This window comes from Camelus dromedarius, chromosome 7, assembly GCF_036321535.1.
Source record: "Camelus dromedarius isolate mCamDro1 chromosome 7, mCamDro1.pat, whole genome shotgun sequence".
Classification (NCBI taxonomy): Eukaryota; Metazoa; Chordata; class Mammalia; order Artiodactyla; family Camelidae; genus Camelus; species Camelus dromedarius.
In genome coordinates, this window is record NC_087442.1 from 55,810,011 (window position 1) to 55,828,543 (window position 18,533).

The 18,533-nt window shown below is 36.3% G+C and overlaps 1 protein-coding gene across 1 annotated transcript; it reads left to right on the forward strand.

Annotated features, from left to right (window-relative positions):
- The first annotated feature begins 4,225 nt into the window (after positions 1-4,225).
- On the forward strand, positions 4,226-10,943 carry NDUFA4 (NDUFA4 mitochondrial complex associated). The gene is made up of 4 exons (XM_010979610.3): positions 4,226-4,392; positions 5,498-5,586; positions 6,287-6,347; positions 10,728-10,943. The coding sequence occupies exons 1-4, from the start codon at positions 4,351-4,353 to the stop codon at positions 10,782-10,784; spliced, it is 249 nt and encodes an 82-aa protein (XP_010977912.1). The 5' UTR covers positions 4,226-4,350; the 3' UTR covers positions 10,785-10,943.
- The last annotated feature ends 7,590 nt before the right edge of the window (positions 10,944-18,533 follow it).

The window sequence follows — 18,533 nt, forward strand, 5'->3', positions numbered from 1 at the left end:
ATCAGAAAAACAACTCTGGTTGTCAATTTATTTGCTAGAAAAACAATTAAATGCCTAAATGCAAACAGAATAAAAAATATAAGATTCTGCTTTCAATTTGCATTAATATAGTCATACTCCATGGCTCACTTATCAAATTATTCCTCTGTAAAGAAGCTATTTATTTACTGTCACGGATTAATAACAACACACAATGACTATACATTCCAGAATTTTCTGGGCTTGAATTTTCAGAGAAATCATGCAAGAGAAATAATTTCTGGAGGGTGTTATTGGTATACTGCCTAGATTTTTTAGAGTTATTCAGTGTACAACTTGCATTTAATTTGAACAACTAATATTTTGATATTTTAACATTGTTCACAAAATTAAATCAAAGGAAAAAGAAATCCAGAGGGCAAACATCTCAGAGTGAAATGGTAAAAAACAGCTCCAATTCATTAATTAAGCTACTATGCCCCACAGTTGTTTCCTTCTGTGTTTAGCTATCAAACTTCTTAAGAGTCTTCACTGCCTAAAGGATAAAGTTCTAAATTTAAATTCTCAAAAATCTGGGTTAGCCTTTTCCATTTCATTTCCTCCTTATGCAACCTAAGCTCCCATTACCCTGAACTCATCTCAATTCCTTCCACACATTATGCTTACACTGTGAATTTTCATTTCTTCTGCGTTGTTCAGTCTGTATCATCTATATGGAAGCAAATATCCCTCCCCTTTTTTCCTCTAAAATTCTAGATGCACCATTCTCTATCATGATAGCTTGCATACTGACCGATTATTTCCTGAGTCCTTCTTTTCATTGTAGTATTTTGTCAGCTGTTGCCAATAGTAACAGACATGTTGCTAACATACTCTTTGTCTGTCATGTCACTGAAAGCTATGAGTTCATCAGGGATGTTAACTGCCTCCCGATTAAATGAGAACTGTTTTAATGAGAACTGTTTTACCAAATGGTCTATCACTGCGTAACACAGACTGCCATCCTTCTCGCCTCTGGTAATAGTTACCTTGTCTTCTGTTGCTGGGTCCTGAATCCAATGTCACGTATTTTAGGATTTTTATCATGATAACATGCAACCACACTTTCAGTGCCAAATTCTGTATTTGTCAGAATAGGCTAGGTTATGTTTCAGGAACAAACTACTCTCAAATCTGGTGACTTGCAACAATAAAGGTTTGTTTCTTATTCTTAATACATGTCCACCATAGGCCAGCAACATCTCTGCTCAAAGTAATTTTCAGCCTGACACCAAAAGCTGTATCTGTAACATTGCTGATCTTGTGGCAGACAGAAAAGACAGAACATGGCACAGGTTGGCTCTTAAAGCTTCTGCTTTTGCATGACACATGCCACTTTTCACATCTCATTGGAATAAAGCAAGTCATCTTATCAAGCCTGACATTAATGAAGTAAGTGATGCCCCTTCCAGAGAGAGGCAGTAAGTATTTGTACACAATATAATCTACCAAACATACCAACCCTACATTTAAAGCTAAAATTTGTTTTTACAATATGTGTCTTCTACTATGGCTTCTTTTTCCCGACTGTCATTTTTAATCTTCCAGTTTCTGCTTAAAATATAGGTCATAGACTCTTTCTCCTAACTTTAATGTGCAATTTAAACTTTTACAATTTGACATTTTGGTTAATATTTACTGAAATAGTTATATTCTGTAACCTTTGTTAACATTTCCAAAGGCATCACTTGACTACCTATATTACTGTTACTTCTAGAAACTAGGTCAATGAGAAGAAAGGAAGCCACTGGATTTTACTTTCTTATAAACAGCAGCATTACCGTACACCTATTAACTTATTTTACTACCAACTGTTATCATTAAAAATTAAGTATTGCAAGGAGAGGCCTTCCCCCTCCCCATTTTTTAAATGAAAGCCTACCTACACTTACTGCTATTAGGTTTCTGTGTTCACTTCTAAGTATTTTCCGTGATCATTGTACTGACTTTTTTTTTAACATAACCGTATTCCTTACCATAGTGTATAAGGTCAATGTCAGAGATACCTTCACTACCTCTCTGACCTCATTTTTGTTATGAATCAGCCACACTGGCCTCCTTTGAGCATTTTATGTACTTATTATTTTTTAAAATCTCAAAACCATTTCTCTTGACAATTGGAATGTTCCTTCCCCAGATTTTCACTAGGTTACCTCCTTTTGTAAAATCTAGGTTTCAGGTCAAATATTACCTCCTCAGAGGGACCTTCCATGTCTACTCGCACAAAGTAACCTTTCCTCCATTCCTCTATGTCCTTTTCTCTCTCATTATTCTATTTTATTGGTTTATTACAATCTGAAATTACCTTATTTAATTGTTTAAGATTTGTCTTCCCAATCAGCATAGAAATTTCATTAGGGAGGAACAATTTTTCATTCACTGCTATCTCCCTAGTTAGAACAGTGCCAGATGCAGAGTAGTGGCTTAATATTAAGATTTACTGAGTGAATGAGGAAGATACCAGTCTTTCTAAGTTTCATAACATCATCTTAATCATCACCATTTATTTTTTTCCTATCTTGTTGGCCATATCTCCCCTTACAAGCATTACATATTGGAATTCCTCAACTCCATGTCCTTTGTCTCTCTTGTCACTCTACGTTCTCTCTCTAAAGAATCTCATTCAGTTATATGGCTTCATTTCTTATTAATAAACTGAGTCCTAAAGGTATTCCTCTAGTTTAGATCTCTCTTCTCCCCTACATAAATGCACTTGGATTTGACATAAACACATATCTATCCTCTGTTGTTTCTTATCTCAATAATTGGCATCTACATCCACACAGCCAGTCAAAACTGAACCTCTGAAATTATCCTGGACTCTCCCTTCTCTTCACTGGCCTATATTTGACCGGTCATCAAGTCTTGTTGGTGTTACCTCTTAAATACCTCTGGAGTCTCTTTTTCACCATCACATTCCCTATACTAGTCCAAGCTACTATTATCTCTCACATGGACTACTGCAATGGCCCCTTAACCAGTCCCTCCCCTTTCATGCTTATCTCCTCTAATTCATTCTTCATAGACAGAGCAATAATTTAAAAACCACAGCATCTTGTTTTGCTTAACTCTGTAATGTTCTCAGCATAAAACCTATGATGTGTACGTAACCACTGGTCCAGCAGATCTGATCCCCTACCCCTTGCTCTCGCTCTTCAGTTCCAACCATACAAGACCTCCCTCAGACTTTTTTCCTCAAAAAATCTCTTTAGTTTCAGACTGTCGCATCTATTACCTCGGTATGTACACCTGCATCCGTTTTCACTTGGTTAATGTGTACTCCTCCTTGAGGTCTAACATTACTTTTTCGGAGAAGAATTTTCCTACTCTTTCAGACCCAATTATTTGTGTGATCAATTTGATTAACGCTTTAAGCTATGTATGAGGTTGGAGGGGGTTCAGATTGTCCCCAGCGTCCCCTTAAAGCCTGTTCCAGGGAAGACTTTTGGGAAACAACCACCACACCACACCACAACCCAGTTAAATGAAAATTGTATTGGGGTACTGGAAAAGATTATGTATAGCGACACAACCAATGAAAATATATTTTTAGAATGCAACTTCGGGCCAGGGATAGTGGCAATGTCGCAAAGGTCTTTGCGGTGTTGGAACATTCAAGCGAGTACCGGGAACCGAGGGTTTAGAGATCACACTGAGAGGACTACTGCTATCTTTAAGTCATTAGACTAGTTTCTAACTTCTGCCCATAAACGACAGTTAAGGACAGGAAGCAGCTGCAGTACTTGCAAACCGCAGTCGCTGACCTTAGCGGCAAGAGACACGACCTGCCCTCCAGGCGCCCGGCGCTCGGCAGCCAAAGGCGCCGCGCAGCTCCCTCTGCGGCGGTCAGGGCGGCCGGCGCGCGGCCAGCACGCGCGCCCCCAGCGCCTCTGCGCGCGGACACGGCTCGCAGGCGCCTAGCAAAAGGACCCCGGTCGCGGAGCGCGCGGCCAGCCCGCCCCCATTTCTCAATACGGGTCCTCCCGAGAAAGTGCCTGTCTAGTCAATCGAAGAGTTTAAGTTTTGACACAAAAAAATTACTCATAAGAAGTATGTATAGCATAGGAATGAGAATGTTTCGCTTTGTAGTGGAATGCTGTTGGTTTGGCAAGGTTAGAGCGGATGCGTGAGGCGCTAGATCAAAGCAGGCACCGTTAAGGACAACTGCATCCGGGCCCTCCTGCCCAAGCTGCCCTCCGAGCCAGGGGTCCTTCAGGTGGGAGGTCCTGGGTGACTTTGGACGTCCGCTCCCCCTCAGTGTGGAGGCTGTTTAGTCTCGGGCCTTGCAGGTTTATTTTCCTCTCCTTTTGGACTCGAGGCTTCTGTTTCACCATGTTCCGCCAGATCGTTGGTCAGGCCAAGAAGCATCCTAGCGTAAGTTCGTAAACCTTTTCCCAGTGTCTTCACTTGTCCGTCCTGTGTCGTCATGCGGTTGCCTCAGTCCCCTGGGAGCTTCCTCCTTCACAGTCACCGCTCCTCAGGGCTGGACCCTGCCTCACTTTGTCCTTTTCTCCTGGTTGTCTCTGGACCTTGAGCTCTGACTTTCTACGCTATTCACTGTGGGATTTGGGCAGGCAGGTGGAAGGTGAGAGATATCCTTGAGGAAAATAAAGTAGTGAACGTTGCAACTGCGGTGACCGCGCGCCCTTTTGCAGGTTGGTCGGACCTTGACGGATAGTTGTGCGCTGTGTGGGTTAGCGACCAGCAAAGGTTAGGTACCCTATTTGTTGTGGTGTCAAGGATCTTTACTGCATTGCACCACCAGGCCTTGAAGCAAATATGAGGGTCTCTGATCTTGCAATCCTCTGTCTTGACATTTGGGGGATTTTGGTAGCGCAGAGTTTAATCATAGTTGAGCTCTTTTCTATCTCTCATTTTCCCCCAGCACAGCAACGTGCTGTGGTCCTAAAACTTGAGTCACGCAGTCTTTAATCTTTGTCTTAATCCCGGTTGCGTAACCTCGCATTAAGCATTGGTAGGAATATGTTTTCAGGTGTTATGCATCAAACAGGTATCTATAATAGGTGTGTTTCCCTTTGCTCATTGACTCTATTTCGCAGAATTTATGTCTTTCATAACATCTGTATAGAAGCAAGCTTAAGTAATTTGCCTCGACCTTGTCTTTCAAACCTTGAGATCAAAGAAGCTGGGAATTTAATGAGAGTGATGTATAAATATTAGGTAAAGAAGACGTTATATTTTCTTGAGAAATTTAAAATTTGAATGTAATTTTTAACACATTAAGCCAGAATCATCTTCACATCTTTTGGAAATTCTATTTGTTTCTTTTGAACACAGTTATAGGAAACCTTACCTCCATATGAGGTCTATATTCAAATTTTAAGACAGGGATCAAAAAATAGCAGTTTGAGACCTGGGAATTACATAAAAACGATTGCAGTCTTTGTTTATTTTTATCAGTGTGTAGCTATTTGACAATATGTATTAAAATCCTTGTTTATTTTGTTTTTCGTTCCAGTTGATCCCCCTCTTCTTGTTTATTGGAGGAGGAGGTACTGGAGCAGTGCTGTATGTCTTGCGGCTGGCATTGTTCAATCCAGATGTCAGGTAAATGAAAACATTTAGAACTTTGTTGGTTTTTCAAACTAGTATAGAAGCCACAGTCTTTCTAGGGAGGTACCATCATCATCAAGTAGTAGAAAGAACCAGAGTTTTATAGTTATACAGTAAGTTCAGATCCCGGTTCTGCTGTCATCATTTACCTTTCCTGGTTCATGCAGTTATCTAAATTTCAAAGCCCCATTTTCTCATCAGTTGAGTAGAACTGCTAATACGTATCTTGCAATGTTGTGAGGATTGAGATAAAAATAACTGCTTTTATAAAATACTTAGTCAGGTTTGCTGATACCTTTAAATGTTTTTTGCCTGTTTTTCCACAATAGGGAATGTTTCTTTTTGAGGTTGGAAAAGAACAGGCATAGAAAAGATCTGGTCATTGTTATTCTGTACACATTTCTGTGTACCACTTCACTGGTGAAATAGAAAACGTTAGCAAAAGCCAAGCATAAAGTTTCTTGTTACTGGGTAGGGACAGAGACAGCTCTCTCAGGAGGCTGTTCTGCCTTTTTTCTGATTGATTACGTGGGATTGCTTAATATGGATCCTATATTACAACTCCATAATGAACACCATACTTCACCTAGTAGGAAATGGAATTGATCTATTCAAAATATTAGCTTTTTGAGTACAAAACTATTTTAAATAACATTTTATTACTGTAACAATTATAATGTTTTATTTATTTTAGTTGGGACAGAAAGAATAACCCAGAACCCTGGAACAAACTGGGTCCCAATGAACAATACAAGGTAAACTACAAAATTGTTTTGGAATTGCTGGAAAGTGTATTTTAATAAATTGTGTCACAGAGTAGTTTTTTTTAAATTGGATATGTAAGTAAAATTCCGTTATAATGACTTAAAAGAGTTGCTAGGTTGTTTTGTGAAATTACAATAGCATATTCTTTTTTTCTTTTTATGTTATTGGAACTATATTTAGAGCTTGCTTTTTTTAAATTAAAGTCTAGTTTGTAATGTTTTCTTAATTTCTATAATGGCATATTTTTCTAATAAATATTTGTTAAAGGTTTTTATTCAAAGACTTGACTCTGGATGTGAAATTTAAGATAATGTCTCAATTCTACTGATTTTACTAAGAAAAAAAGAGATAGTAGAGCTCTCATTTAACATTTTCTTTTATCTTAGTATAGTGCAGTCATTCTCAAACTTCAGTGAACAAAGGCATCAACTGGAGAGACTGTCAAAAAACAGGAGATTCTTCAGTTCCACTCACAGAGATTCTGATTCAATTGATCTGTTGTGACTGAGACTTTGCATTTCTAATAAGATATTAATACTGTTGATCATAGACCATACTTTGAGTAGCACTAGTATAGTGGCTAGTTTGGTTGGCTATTCTTTCTTGTTGTTATGGTTGAACTGTTTCAGGTGAGAACTAGTAGGAAGAAATGAAGTCAGTTGAAACTTAAATTTTACCACAAACCTTCTAGATAAACTTTTTAATACCTTTATGGAAAAGTGGTTTGTGAAATAGCTCTTCCAAGGAATGATTTCATGGACTGAAGCCATTTACTTTTATTTATTTTATTGAGATATAATTGACATATAGTATTGTGTAAGTGTACAACTTACTGGTTTGATGCATTTGTATGTTAGAGTGTGATTACTACAGTAGTGTTATCTAACACCTTTATCACGTCACATTATGACTTTTGTGTTGGGAACAATTAAGAGCTAGTCTCTTAGCAACTTTGAAGTTTATAATAAAATACTGTTGAACTATAATCACTATATTGTGCAATAAATCTCCAGAACTTACTGATATACTAGTTGCAAATTTGTACCCTTAAACATCTCCCTAGTTCCCCATCCCCAAGTGTCTGGTAACTACCATTCTACTGTCTGTTTTTACAAGTTCAGCTTTTTCAGATTCCACTTAAGTGATATCGTATAGTATTTGTCTTTCTCTGTGTCACTTACCTCACTTAGCATAATGTCCTTAAGGTCCATTCATGTTGTCGCAAATCTGAGACCAGTAATTGATTCCCCAAACATAGCTTTACTTATGTGTAAAAATTTTGTGTACAAAGATAAACTCTTGCAATATTAGAGGTGGGGTGGCAGCTTTATTAGGGTATGATCTACATACCAGACAACTTACCCATTTAAGTGCATTTTTCTGCCATACCAGGCTGCTTCATCAAAAGAAAGAAATAGCAGTTTCCTTGAGCACTCTCAAGAAGAGGTGTCCTGACCAAGGAGTGTCCAGGACCCCAGCAGATATACCTCCATCATGGAGATGGATGCTATCATTACTGATAACAGTAACTTTTAAGATAATTATCACCTTTGCTGATGCCAAGCTTTCCACTCAACCGTATGATTATAATTTGGTTTCCAAATCTTTAATTTGGTTTCCAGATCTTGCTACAAGAAACACATATAAATGCAATGGTGAAGCTGAAGTGAGCCATCTAATCTGTGTCACATTGTGCCTCAAAAAACAATACACAGGCATCCTGATTTATTTTTTCTCTCCTGTAAATTCAAGTCCATTCTAGAGAAGATTCCATATCCAATAAACTTAAAAACAAAACAAAACAAACAAAGAAAAAACCAGGCCTTGGTCCTACCAAAAAGCACATTGGAGGTTTTGGGTATGTAGTTCAGAAAGCTCCCCAGTTGATTATGATAATGAAGCCAGTTACTAGTGTTCCAGAACATGAACGCATTCCAGTACAAGGCCATGTGAACTGGAAATGGAATGCTGCTGCAACAAAAATCTAATGTGTGTGGCATAGGTTGGGCTGTGAATAGCTATGACACTGATATTAGAGACTGGAAAGATGAATCATTTTATATACTGGCAAAATATTTGATAAACTATCACCTGCTATAACTTGGAAAATAGACCATGTGCTTGAAGAGTTCGTTATAGAAAAGGATTTTGGAAGACAAGATGTTAGTGGACTATTGCTGGCTGAATTTGCCAAGAGATGAGCTTGTAGAAGAATTGAGAATTTGCAAGCAGAAATGAAAGGGAACCAAGTCCAGAAACTTGTGAGCCTGGAGTGGATGATGTCTGCTGCTGCTTCTAAAGCCAAACAGTGAGATAGACTAGATTATTCTCCGTCTATCACTCACTTCCCTATGCCTAAGAGAAGTCTTTTTTGTGTGATCACTGACTTACAGTTTTGGCCATGTGACTTGCTCTGGCAAATCAAGTGAGGAGAAGTGATATCTGCCACTTCTGAGGAAATGTGTGGTTGCCCCATTGTTCTTTTCCATGTGTCATGAGACCAGATTGACAGTTAAGGGCTGCTCATTCAGCCCAGGATTAGAATGAAGAGAACATAGAGCAGTCAGAACATCAAAGGCCTAGCAATACCTCTCAACTGAATAAAATGCCCCAAAGCCAAGATCACAGAATATGTTGTGCCTTCCCAACTCTTGTTCCAGAGACCTTTGAGGTAGCCATCATTAAACTGAGAAAAAGAATGGGGACATGGAAGCTGAAAAATAAACCAAATTTGAAAATTACTTCCACAGAGAATTTTGATACTGGTACATGGAACTGAATAAAAGCAAATACGTCGTCAGAAGCCTGCTTAATTTTGAGAAAATTAGCAAAGATACTGTGACCTTTCCACTGTGCTTGGGTGTAGGGGCTAGATCCTGCTTCTTACTCAGTGTTTGGCAAATCATATAACTTGATCTTCAAGTGGCCTCTTTTATAAAGAAAGAATGAGTAAGGTGATAATTAAGATAAATGTAAAGCATTCTGCCCACAGTGCCTGGGATCTATTAGAAGAGCCCAACACATTTTTTTTCCCTTAAAATATAACTTGCAGTTCCTTTTAGAAGTATTCCCTCTAATATTTAGTTAATATGTTAGAGATGATATAGTTAGTTTAAGTCTCACGGTCTAGGTTCAATTGCTTTATTCAAGAACACTGTCTGAAAAAATACTGCTTTATGACTCCAACATACTTTTCTGTTTATAAAAGCCTGTATATGTATCTCAAAGATAAGCTTTACAACCTGGGAATTTTTCTTTTAAAGTCAAGTAAAATAAGAAATTTTTCAATTAGAGATAAAGAAGTTAGGATATGTTTGGAGAAATAAAAAGAATTTGAAGAAATAATGGACACACATTTATGAGCTTCTTGCTTAAAAACTCTGAAGAAAATGTTAATAATTCTGCAATTTTGGTTCTTTTGGAGTTAAATAATGTAGCCTTCAACTAATTATAGCACAACCTCTTCAGTGTTCTTTGGCACAAGAACGAGTAAACTCAAGATTATAGTCTTATTTGGGCTTATGCACAAATCCTAATGTTTCTTCAGTAGAAATTCTGGAGCAGTTTGAAGTATAAATCATTAAAAAAAATTACTGAGAGGTAGAGGCAATATTTTAAGCAATCGTAGTAAGATAATTTCTAAAATTAATTTAAATTGAATATAAGGAAATTGATGGAAATTTAAAATTTTCCAAATATACAGTATTTAAAAGCAAAAGTACAGTGTCATTTAAAAGCTTTTGTACCAAACGTGGTCAAGCATGAGTTTGATTTTTGATGCATTCTGGGTTAGGAAATTAAGAAAACTTCTAAAGTTAGGAAATTAAGAAAACTTGTAAGTGAGAGACAGAAAATAGAAAAGCCGTCAAAGCAAGCCAGTTTGTGTCTAAAAAGTTACGTAAATCACACAACAAAGTATTTATATTACTAGCCTATCTCGGTTGCTAGAAATCTTTTCCATCTAAATTATAGCACTTTGGTAACCAAATGGGGATGATAATTCCTGGTATTCCTCTGTTCTGTTGGATCACCCATGTACTTAGTGAAGATGGAAGTAAAAACATAAGAAGTGGAAGTATATATCAGAAGGAATTACTATTCACCTTGAAATAGAATTTTTTTATAGGTTCTGACTAACAGATTATACTAATACTGCTCTTCAGAGGTAGATTGAATATTTTTACAAAACCATTATTAAAGGACTGCAATTTTACTGTCTTTGTTTGAATGACTTTTGTATTGTAAAATATTCCTAATAAAAAATTCATGGCTGTAATTGTTACTATAGAAAACTGAATAAAAATAATTCTAAAACTTCTGTACCATCTTTGTGTATTTGATTATCTAAAATATCTTTCTTCTTTTCCAAGTTCTACTCAGTGAACGTAGATTACAGCAAACTGAAGAAAGAAGGTCCAGACTTCTAAATGAATTGTTTCACTCTAAAGCTGCTTATAAATGAAGGTCTTCCAGAAGCCATCCGCACAATTTTCCACTTAACCAGGAGATATTTCCCCTCTAAATGCATGCAATCATGTTGATGTGTTGGGGTTTATACTGAATAATAAATATGTGAAACTTGATAATGTGTCACTATTTAATGCTGAAAATCTACTCTGAACTTTATAACTTATGGTATAGGAAATAAGCTATTAGAATTTGAGGAATTTCTTGAATTTCTGTAGTTTGTGTAATTTTGAAAATAGCACTTTAAGCTGCTTTAATAAGACACTTTCATTTTGTGTATAGGCCATTGATAACTAGGGCATATTTAACAACTGGAACTAGAACTCATTCAAAGTTAGACTGGGAAGAATATTCAGGCCTCTTTGGCATAGGCAGAATAGAAACCTGAATTTCTGTTACTGGAGGATGTTGAAGTACGTGCAGTATTGCTGATGATGGATTTTATCGTGACATTTTCTTTGCTGAAGATTTTCAAGGTTGTCAGTCACTGTCTGGCTGGGAATTGTAGCTGGATCTGAGTCTGTCACTACTAACCATGAAACTAGTGGGCAAGAAGAGATCTTGAGAACTACTGCTGAGTCGTGGCAGGTTTTCAAAGGCTAGGAATTATGTTATTAGCAATTTAGAGATGAGAGAGTTATCTTTTTAGAAATGGGCTATGGAATGAGAATTTGGTTGGAGAAAATGTTTGTGTATTGATGTGACCCATTATGTGGCTCTGACCTTTTAGCTGGGTCTCAAATGAGCCATTGAGTAGAACATTTCAGTGGTTCAGTGGTGACTAATTAAGAATTAACCATCTGTTAGGTTTTCACATAGGTGAATGTAAATCATGCCATCAGAGAAACTTTTGAGGAATTTAGGCAGTTTTGGATTTTAATATATAGGTGTATAATATAAATATTTTGTTGTTTAACACATATTTACATGTCAGGAACTGAACTAAATGTTTGAATTATGTGGATTATCTCAAATATTAAAAACAATTTTTTTAAATAGTAAGGAAACTAAGACTTGGATTAAATTGTTCAAGTTCATTCTGTAAGTCAAATGTGGATGTAGTCGCCCATCAGTATCTGGAGGGGATTTGTTCTAGGACCCCTCACAGATAACCAAAATCTGCAGATGCTCAAGTTCCTTATATAAAACAGCATAGTGCAGTCAGACTTCTTTGTCCATGAATGCAGAACCTGTGAATATGGAGGGCCAGCTGTATTTGAACCCAAGTAGTCTTGAAACAAGTGCAGAGTACATTTCACTTACTTGACTGTTCATTCTTTAATTTCCTGTGTCTCTTGAATAATTTCAGTCTTTAGAGCAGGATTTCTTAGCCTTGCCATTATTGACTTTCTGAGTCAGATAGTTTATTGTAGTGGCTTGTCCTGTGCATTTTAGCATATTTAGCAGCATACTGCCACTATATGCCAGTAGCACTGCTCCCCTCCCCAGGCTGTGAAAACCATAAATGCATCCAGACCTTGCCAGATATTTCCTAGGGGGCAAAAACTGCCCCATTCCCACCCATGTTGGGAACCACTCTAGAAGCTTTGGTACAAATCACCTCAAAGTTTAAAACTGTGTAAACCAATACAGGGCCTTAGTTACAAATAGCTTAAGTAATTGAAATACTTTAAAAAAAAATTTAAGTAGTTCCAAGTAAATGCTGCATTAAGAAATTAGAAGGAGCATTTTCTAGTATTGAAGACAGTTGTGTGGCTCTTTAAAGATTCTTTAAATAGTATTCTCTTAGTGCTCAGTATTCCCACATAAAAATGAATGTAAATTTTGGCATGAGATACAGTATGTCTTGAAGAAACTGCATCCTGTTACTGCTGTTGAAGAAGCTACAATGGCAATGGAAATAGATTGTCACTTAGGACTGCATCGGATGTCAGTGCTGCCAGGAAAGATAACACGCTCTTTTTTTTTTTTTTCCTTAAATGAATTTGTTTAGAATTACGCTTTTACTGTGCTGCTTATTTAAGGCTACAACAGACTATTTTGTCAATTCCTCATCCTAATGAGATCACCAGGCAAAGCTGCATTTAAATGCAGATGTTGTCTTGTAGCATTTATGTATACTTGAAAAAGTGCAGTTTTTCAGAATTGACACAAACTTCCCACTAGGTACTTGAATAAAGAGCCAAAGTAAAACTATATTAAATTTTGCTTTTTTCAAGTTTATTAACCCACCCTTATCAGGTTTTACCCATAACACGCCACTAAAAATATTTCTGTTTAGGTCATTGATGACCGTCACATTTCTAAATTCAAAAGGTTATTATCAGTACTTACTCTGGCCTAATAGTAACAGTTGAGCCAGTTCCTCCTTGAAACGTTTTCTTCCCTCAGTCTCTAAAACTACATACTATCTTTTTTTTCCTTTTACATCATTGGCTTTTCTCTCAGTCTTTTGGTGGTACACCTTCATCTACATGAGCTTTTAATGTTGGAGTGCCCCAAAGGAAAAAAACTTCGGCCCTTTTCATTGTCTGTACTCTTCATCCAGTCTCATATTTTCAAATACCGTGCTTTGGATGTCCATGGTAATTTTTCAGATGAGGACTTTTAATGTGTGTGTGTATGTATCTCTGTTCACTTGACCTCTCAATATGGATGTCTAATAGGCATCTTAAATTTGATACATCCAGTTTGAACTTGTGAACATCTCAATTCCCACATCCATAATCCTCAGTCCCACTGTCTTCAGTCATGTCAGTTTATAGAATATCCTTGTGGCAGTAGTTCAGGCCAAAATCCTCACAGTCATCATTAGTCTTTTAAGTCTTTAACACTTCACATCCAATATACCTATCATGTTTACTCTACCTTCAAAATAATACCCAGAATTTAACTTTTCAATACACAATTGACCCACTGTCACCTTGGTCCTAAACCATCATCCTCTAACCTGGATTATTAAAATAACCTCTCAGCTGGTCTCTGTATCTACAATCTGTTCTCAATACAACAGCCAAAGTGATTTTTAATATAAAATTTATAATATGACATTCCTTTGCTCAAAACTCACTAACATTTCCCTATTTTACTCAATTAAAGCTACATATTTAAAAAAAAAAAAAAAAAACAACCAAACTTTCTGACCCTGCTTTTTACTGTTCTCCATTTTGCTCCCATACCACCAAGTGGATTTCCTAGATCCTCCACAAACAGAAATATATCCCTGCCTCAGGGCTTTGCATTTTCCCTTTCCTGGCTTGGGATTCTCTTCCCTGAATATTGGTATGGCTTGCTCTCTGTTTTTTCTGATCTTTGCTCCAGTGCCACTTTTTCAATGAGGCTTTCCCTGTCCAAAATTTCATACCTTATTTCAATCTCACTTTTTATCTCCTTTCCTTTCTTTTACCTCGGTACTTATTACCATTTAATATGTAATTAGCTTATTTTGTTATAAATTCCTTCACTAAAATATAAGTTTATTTTGGCAGAATAAGCATTATTTAAATATTAGCTATTATAATTATAAACCCTGGAATTCATTTCTTTTCTTCCATCAGAAACTTTAATGGGAAACTTCTGAAAGTCATGTTATATAAAACTTAAAGGAAAGAAAAGGACTTCAGTAAAAGCTCACCTAACTAGCAACAGTCTGAACAAATAATCCTTTATTGCAAATATCATTGATTTCAACATGTTGACAAGGTGACCCCCTTTTACACCAGAGCTGTAAGGCTAAGAAGTGTGATTTATGTTTCTCCCTAGGTTTGCTAAAGCAATCCCTGCCCACATAGCATGTCATAATAATGTTCCACTGTCTCTGGTTTACATTATGACTCAGTGAATTAAAATTTTGATATGTAGGTCATCTCTCCTTGGTTGAAAATGATACTGAATTAATCCATGCCTGATATTGAAAGATTTTTTTTTTTGATGCTGTTTGAATGATAAATAGCATCTGGAAGAATTTATCTCAGGTCTCTTTCCCTGCTATTGTTTTTTAATCCTTACAGGCACCAGTTTATATATTCTGTAATAACTTGTTCTGTTTGTTTCTCATCCAGTCTTTTCTAAGAAAAGAGTTAATGCTACACAGAATTTTCAGACTCCATATTAATCCATCCTAAATGAAGATACTTTGTAATCTTAATTTGTTTTTGACTGGTCAAAGAGTAATTTATCCTTCCTTGTTATATAGTATATTTAAACATCTTAAGTTACAAAGCAACTTTGTTAGAAGAATCCTGTTAAATTGCCTTAATCCTATAATTCTTATACGGGTTTTGTTTGATGTTCCCTTATGATCACTAGTTGCAGTGGTGTGCAGGTAAATGTTTTAACAACTGGCTCTCCAGGGAAAGTCCTGACTTGTAGCTTTGCCAGTTTCTGTGATTGGCAGATTAATTCCTTCCTCTAAAGTAATCCACTTCCTAATTCCTGGAGCATGAGAATATATTAGGTTATATGGCAAAGGAGAAGTAAGGTTTCACATGAAATTAATGTTGCTAACCAACTGACCTTAAAAAGGGGACATTTTCCTGGATTATTCAGAGCCCAGAGCAATCAGAGGAGTCCTTAAAAGTGAGAGGGAGGCTAAAGAAGAAAGTCAGAGGGAAGTGTGACTATAAAAGAATGGTCAAAGAAATGTAATGTTGGCTTTAAAGATGGAGAGAGGAGGCCATGGGCTAAAGAATGTGGGAGGCCTCTGGAAGCTGGAGAATCTATAGAAATGGATTCTCTTAGAGCTTCCAGAAAGGAGTTCAGCCCAATGAGACCTATGACAGACTTCCAACCTGTATAACTGTAAGATAATGAATTTGTTTTGTTTTAAGCCACTAAATTTGTGGTAATTTGTTACAGCAGCAATAGAAAACTAATATATCCACTATGGCAGAGTTTAAGGTCCCATCTTTGACTGACTGATCAAAGGTTGGAAAAAGATGAGAAGAATCAGCTCCTAAGAGTTGATGTCCAACTGACTCCAGCACATCACTGAGTGGACTCAAATAAGAAAAGTTTTGTTCGTTTTCTCCCTATATTTCATAGTAGAATAATAAACTCAATAAAAAGTGACTACTTGAAAACCTCATCCTGTCATTAATCTGTTTCCTAGTATATTTTCCCCCCTTAAAACTTAACTTAGCTGGAAGGTAGGAAGTGAGCAAGTAGGGAGGGGAAAGAAAATGGACAGAGTACTCATGCTGAACAATTTCTGAGGGGTTACTACAGTGCAAATGATGTTCCATTTAGTTGAAAAAAATTAAATCCCCAACATAGTTTAAAATTTTTACACTAATATGAAAACTACTGCTCTTTTATAAAGTGTTTTTTTTAAATTTCTCACTGAAACTAATTTAAAAGTCAGGATCACATAGGCCAAAGAGAATAGAGTTTGAATTACATAGAACTTGGTTTTAATCCCTGTCCAGACAAAACCAAAAAGAAATTAAAAAACACCATAATAGAAAGGAAGAACGCCTTTGATGGGCTCTATGTAGCCTGGACACAGCTGAGGAAACATCTCTGACCTAGAGGATTTCTCAGTAGAATCCTTGGAAACTCAAAAGCAAAGAGAACAAAGACTAACATAAACAAAAAACCCCAACAATAACAAAAAACCAACAGAAAAACCAAGGACTGGGGCAACCACAAAAGGTGAAACATACACATAATAGAAATAGAAGAAAGAGAAGAAAGAGGGAAAGGAGCAGAAGAAATATTTAAATAATGACTGAGAATTTGCCAAAATTAATGCCAAAATCAACCCACAGATCCAGGAAGCTCAAGGACACCAAGCAGATAAATGCCAAAAAACTACTCGTAGGCATATAATTTTTCAAACTACAGAAAGTCAAAGATAAAAAAACCCTGAAAGAAGCCAGAGAGAAAAACAATTACAGCGATAATTACACTTGGCTTTCCCTCAGAAACCATGCAAGCAAGAAGAGTGGAGTGAAATATTTAAAGTGTTTTGAGAAAAAAACTCACCACCCTAGAATTCTGTGCCCTGCGATCTTATCATTCAAAAGTGAAGAAGGAAAAAAAAAAGTGAAGGAGAAATAATGACTTTCTTAAACAAAGTTGATGTAATTTTTTGCCAGTAAATCTGCCCTGCAACAAATGTTAAAAAGAAGTTCTTTAAGAGAAGTAATGTAGGTCAGAAACTCAAATCTACATAAAGAAAAGAAGAGCATTGAAGAAGGAATAAGCGAAGGTAAAATAAAAATTTTAATTTTTCTTCATAATTTATCTAACAGATAACAGTTTGTTCAAAATAATAGTACTAACAATATATTTCATTATGTGCTATAGCTTCAATGCCGTCACAATCAAAATCTTGGTAAGTTATTTTGTAGATATTGGCAAACCGATTCTAAAGTTTTTATGGAGAGGCAAAAGAGTCAGAATAGCCAACATAATACTGAAGGAGAACAAAGTTGGAAGGCTGACAGTACCCAACTTCAAGACTTACCATAAAGCTACAATAATCAAGACAGTATGGCACTGGAAAAGAATAGACAAATAGATTAATGAAACAGAATAGAGAATCCAGAAAACATGGTACAGCCACTTTGGAAAACAGCGTGGTGTGTTTTTTATGTAACCAAACGTACTTTTATTATAGGAGCCAGCAATTTCTCTCATTGATATTTGCCCCAAAGAGTGGTAAACTTGTGCCCACAGAAAAACTAGTCTGTACATAGGTATTTATAGTAGCTTTATTCATAATTGTCAAAACTTGGAAGCAACCAAGATGTCCTTCATTAGCTGAGTAGATAAAATATGGTACATCCAGACCATTGAATATTGTTTAGCACTAAAAAGATATGAACTATCTAGTCATGAAAAGATATGGAGGAACCTTAAATACATATTACTAAGTGAAAGAAGCCTGAAAAGTCTCCATACTGTATGAGTCCAACTACATGACATTCTGGAAAAGGCAGAACTATGGAGACAGTATAAAGTTCAGTGGTTGCCAAGGATTGGGGTAAGGGGTGGGGAAGGGATAAATACTTGGAATACAGAGGATTTTTAAGGCACTGAAAATACTCTATTTGATACCTTAATGGTGGATACATATCATTATACACTTGTCCAATCCCATAGAATGAACACCAAGTGTGAACCATACTGTAAAATGGTTGTGATGTGGGTATATGGGAAATCTCTGTACCTTCCCTTCAATTTTTCTATGAACCTAAATCTGTTCTAAAAAAAAAAATCTTTATAAAAAAGAGAAGAAAAGAAAAAAAGATTTAAAAAAAATCCAGAATGTGAGTTTCAGCCAATCTGCAATTCTTTTTCCCCTTGCACCTCTCATAAGACATGGCCATGGACTTTATATTTATGATGACTACAAAAACTTTACGTGTATATCTACTTCCCCATTTCACACATCTTGAATGCTGCACTGAGATTTTCTGTGTATCCATGAGAAGAGGGTCTTTGTCTATTTTGCTTACATTGTATCTCCAGGGTCTACATTGTCTGCACTTAATAGACCTGCAAGTATTCATTGATTGAATATATAGAACATAATGTGATTGCAGAGGTTTTTGATTTATAGACATTTTCTGAGTGATAGTATAACTTAATTTGTAGATGGTAGCTGAATTTTGAATGAATGTTTAGAAATGAAAATTCAAGTGCTTATAGGTTATTAAAATAAAAATAAAATGCAATAAAATATTTTTATAAGCACATAAGGAATTCATATATAAAACAGCAATAAAATAGTTATTGAAAAA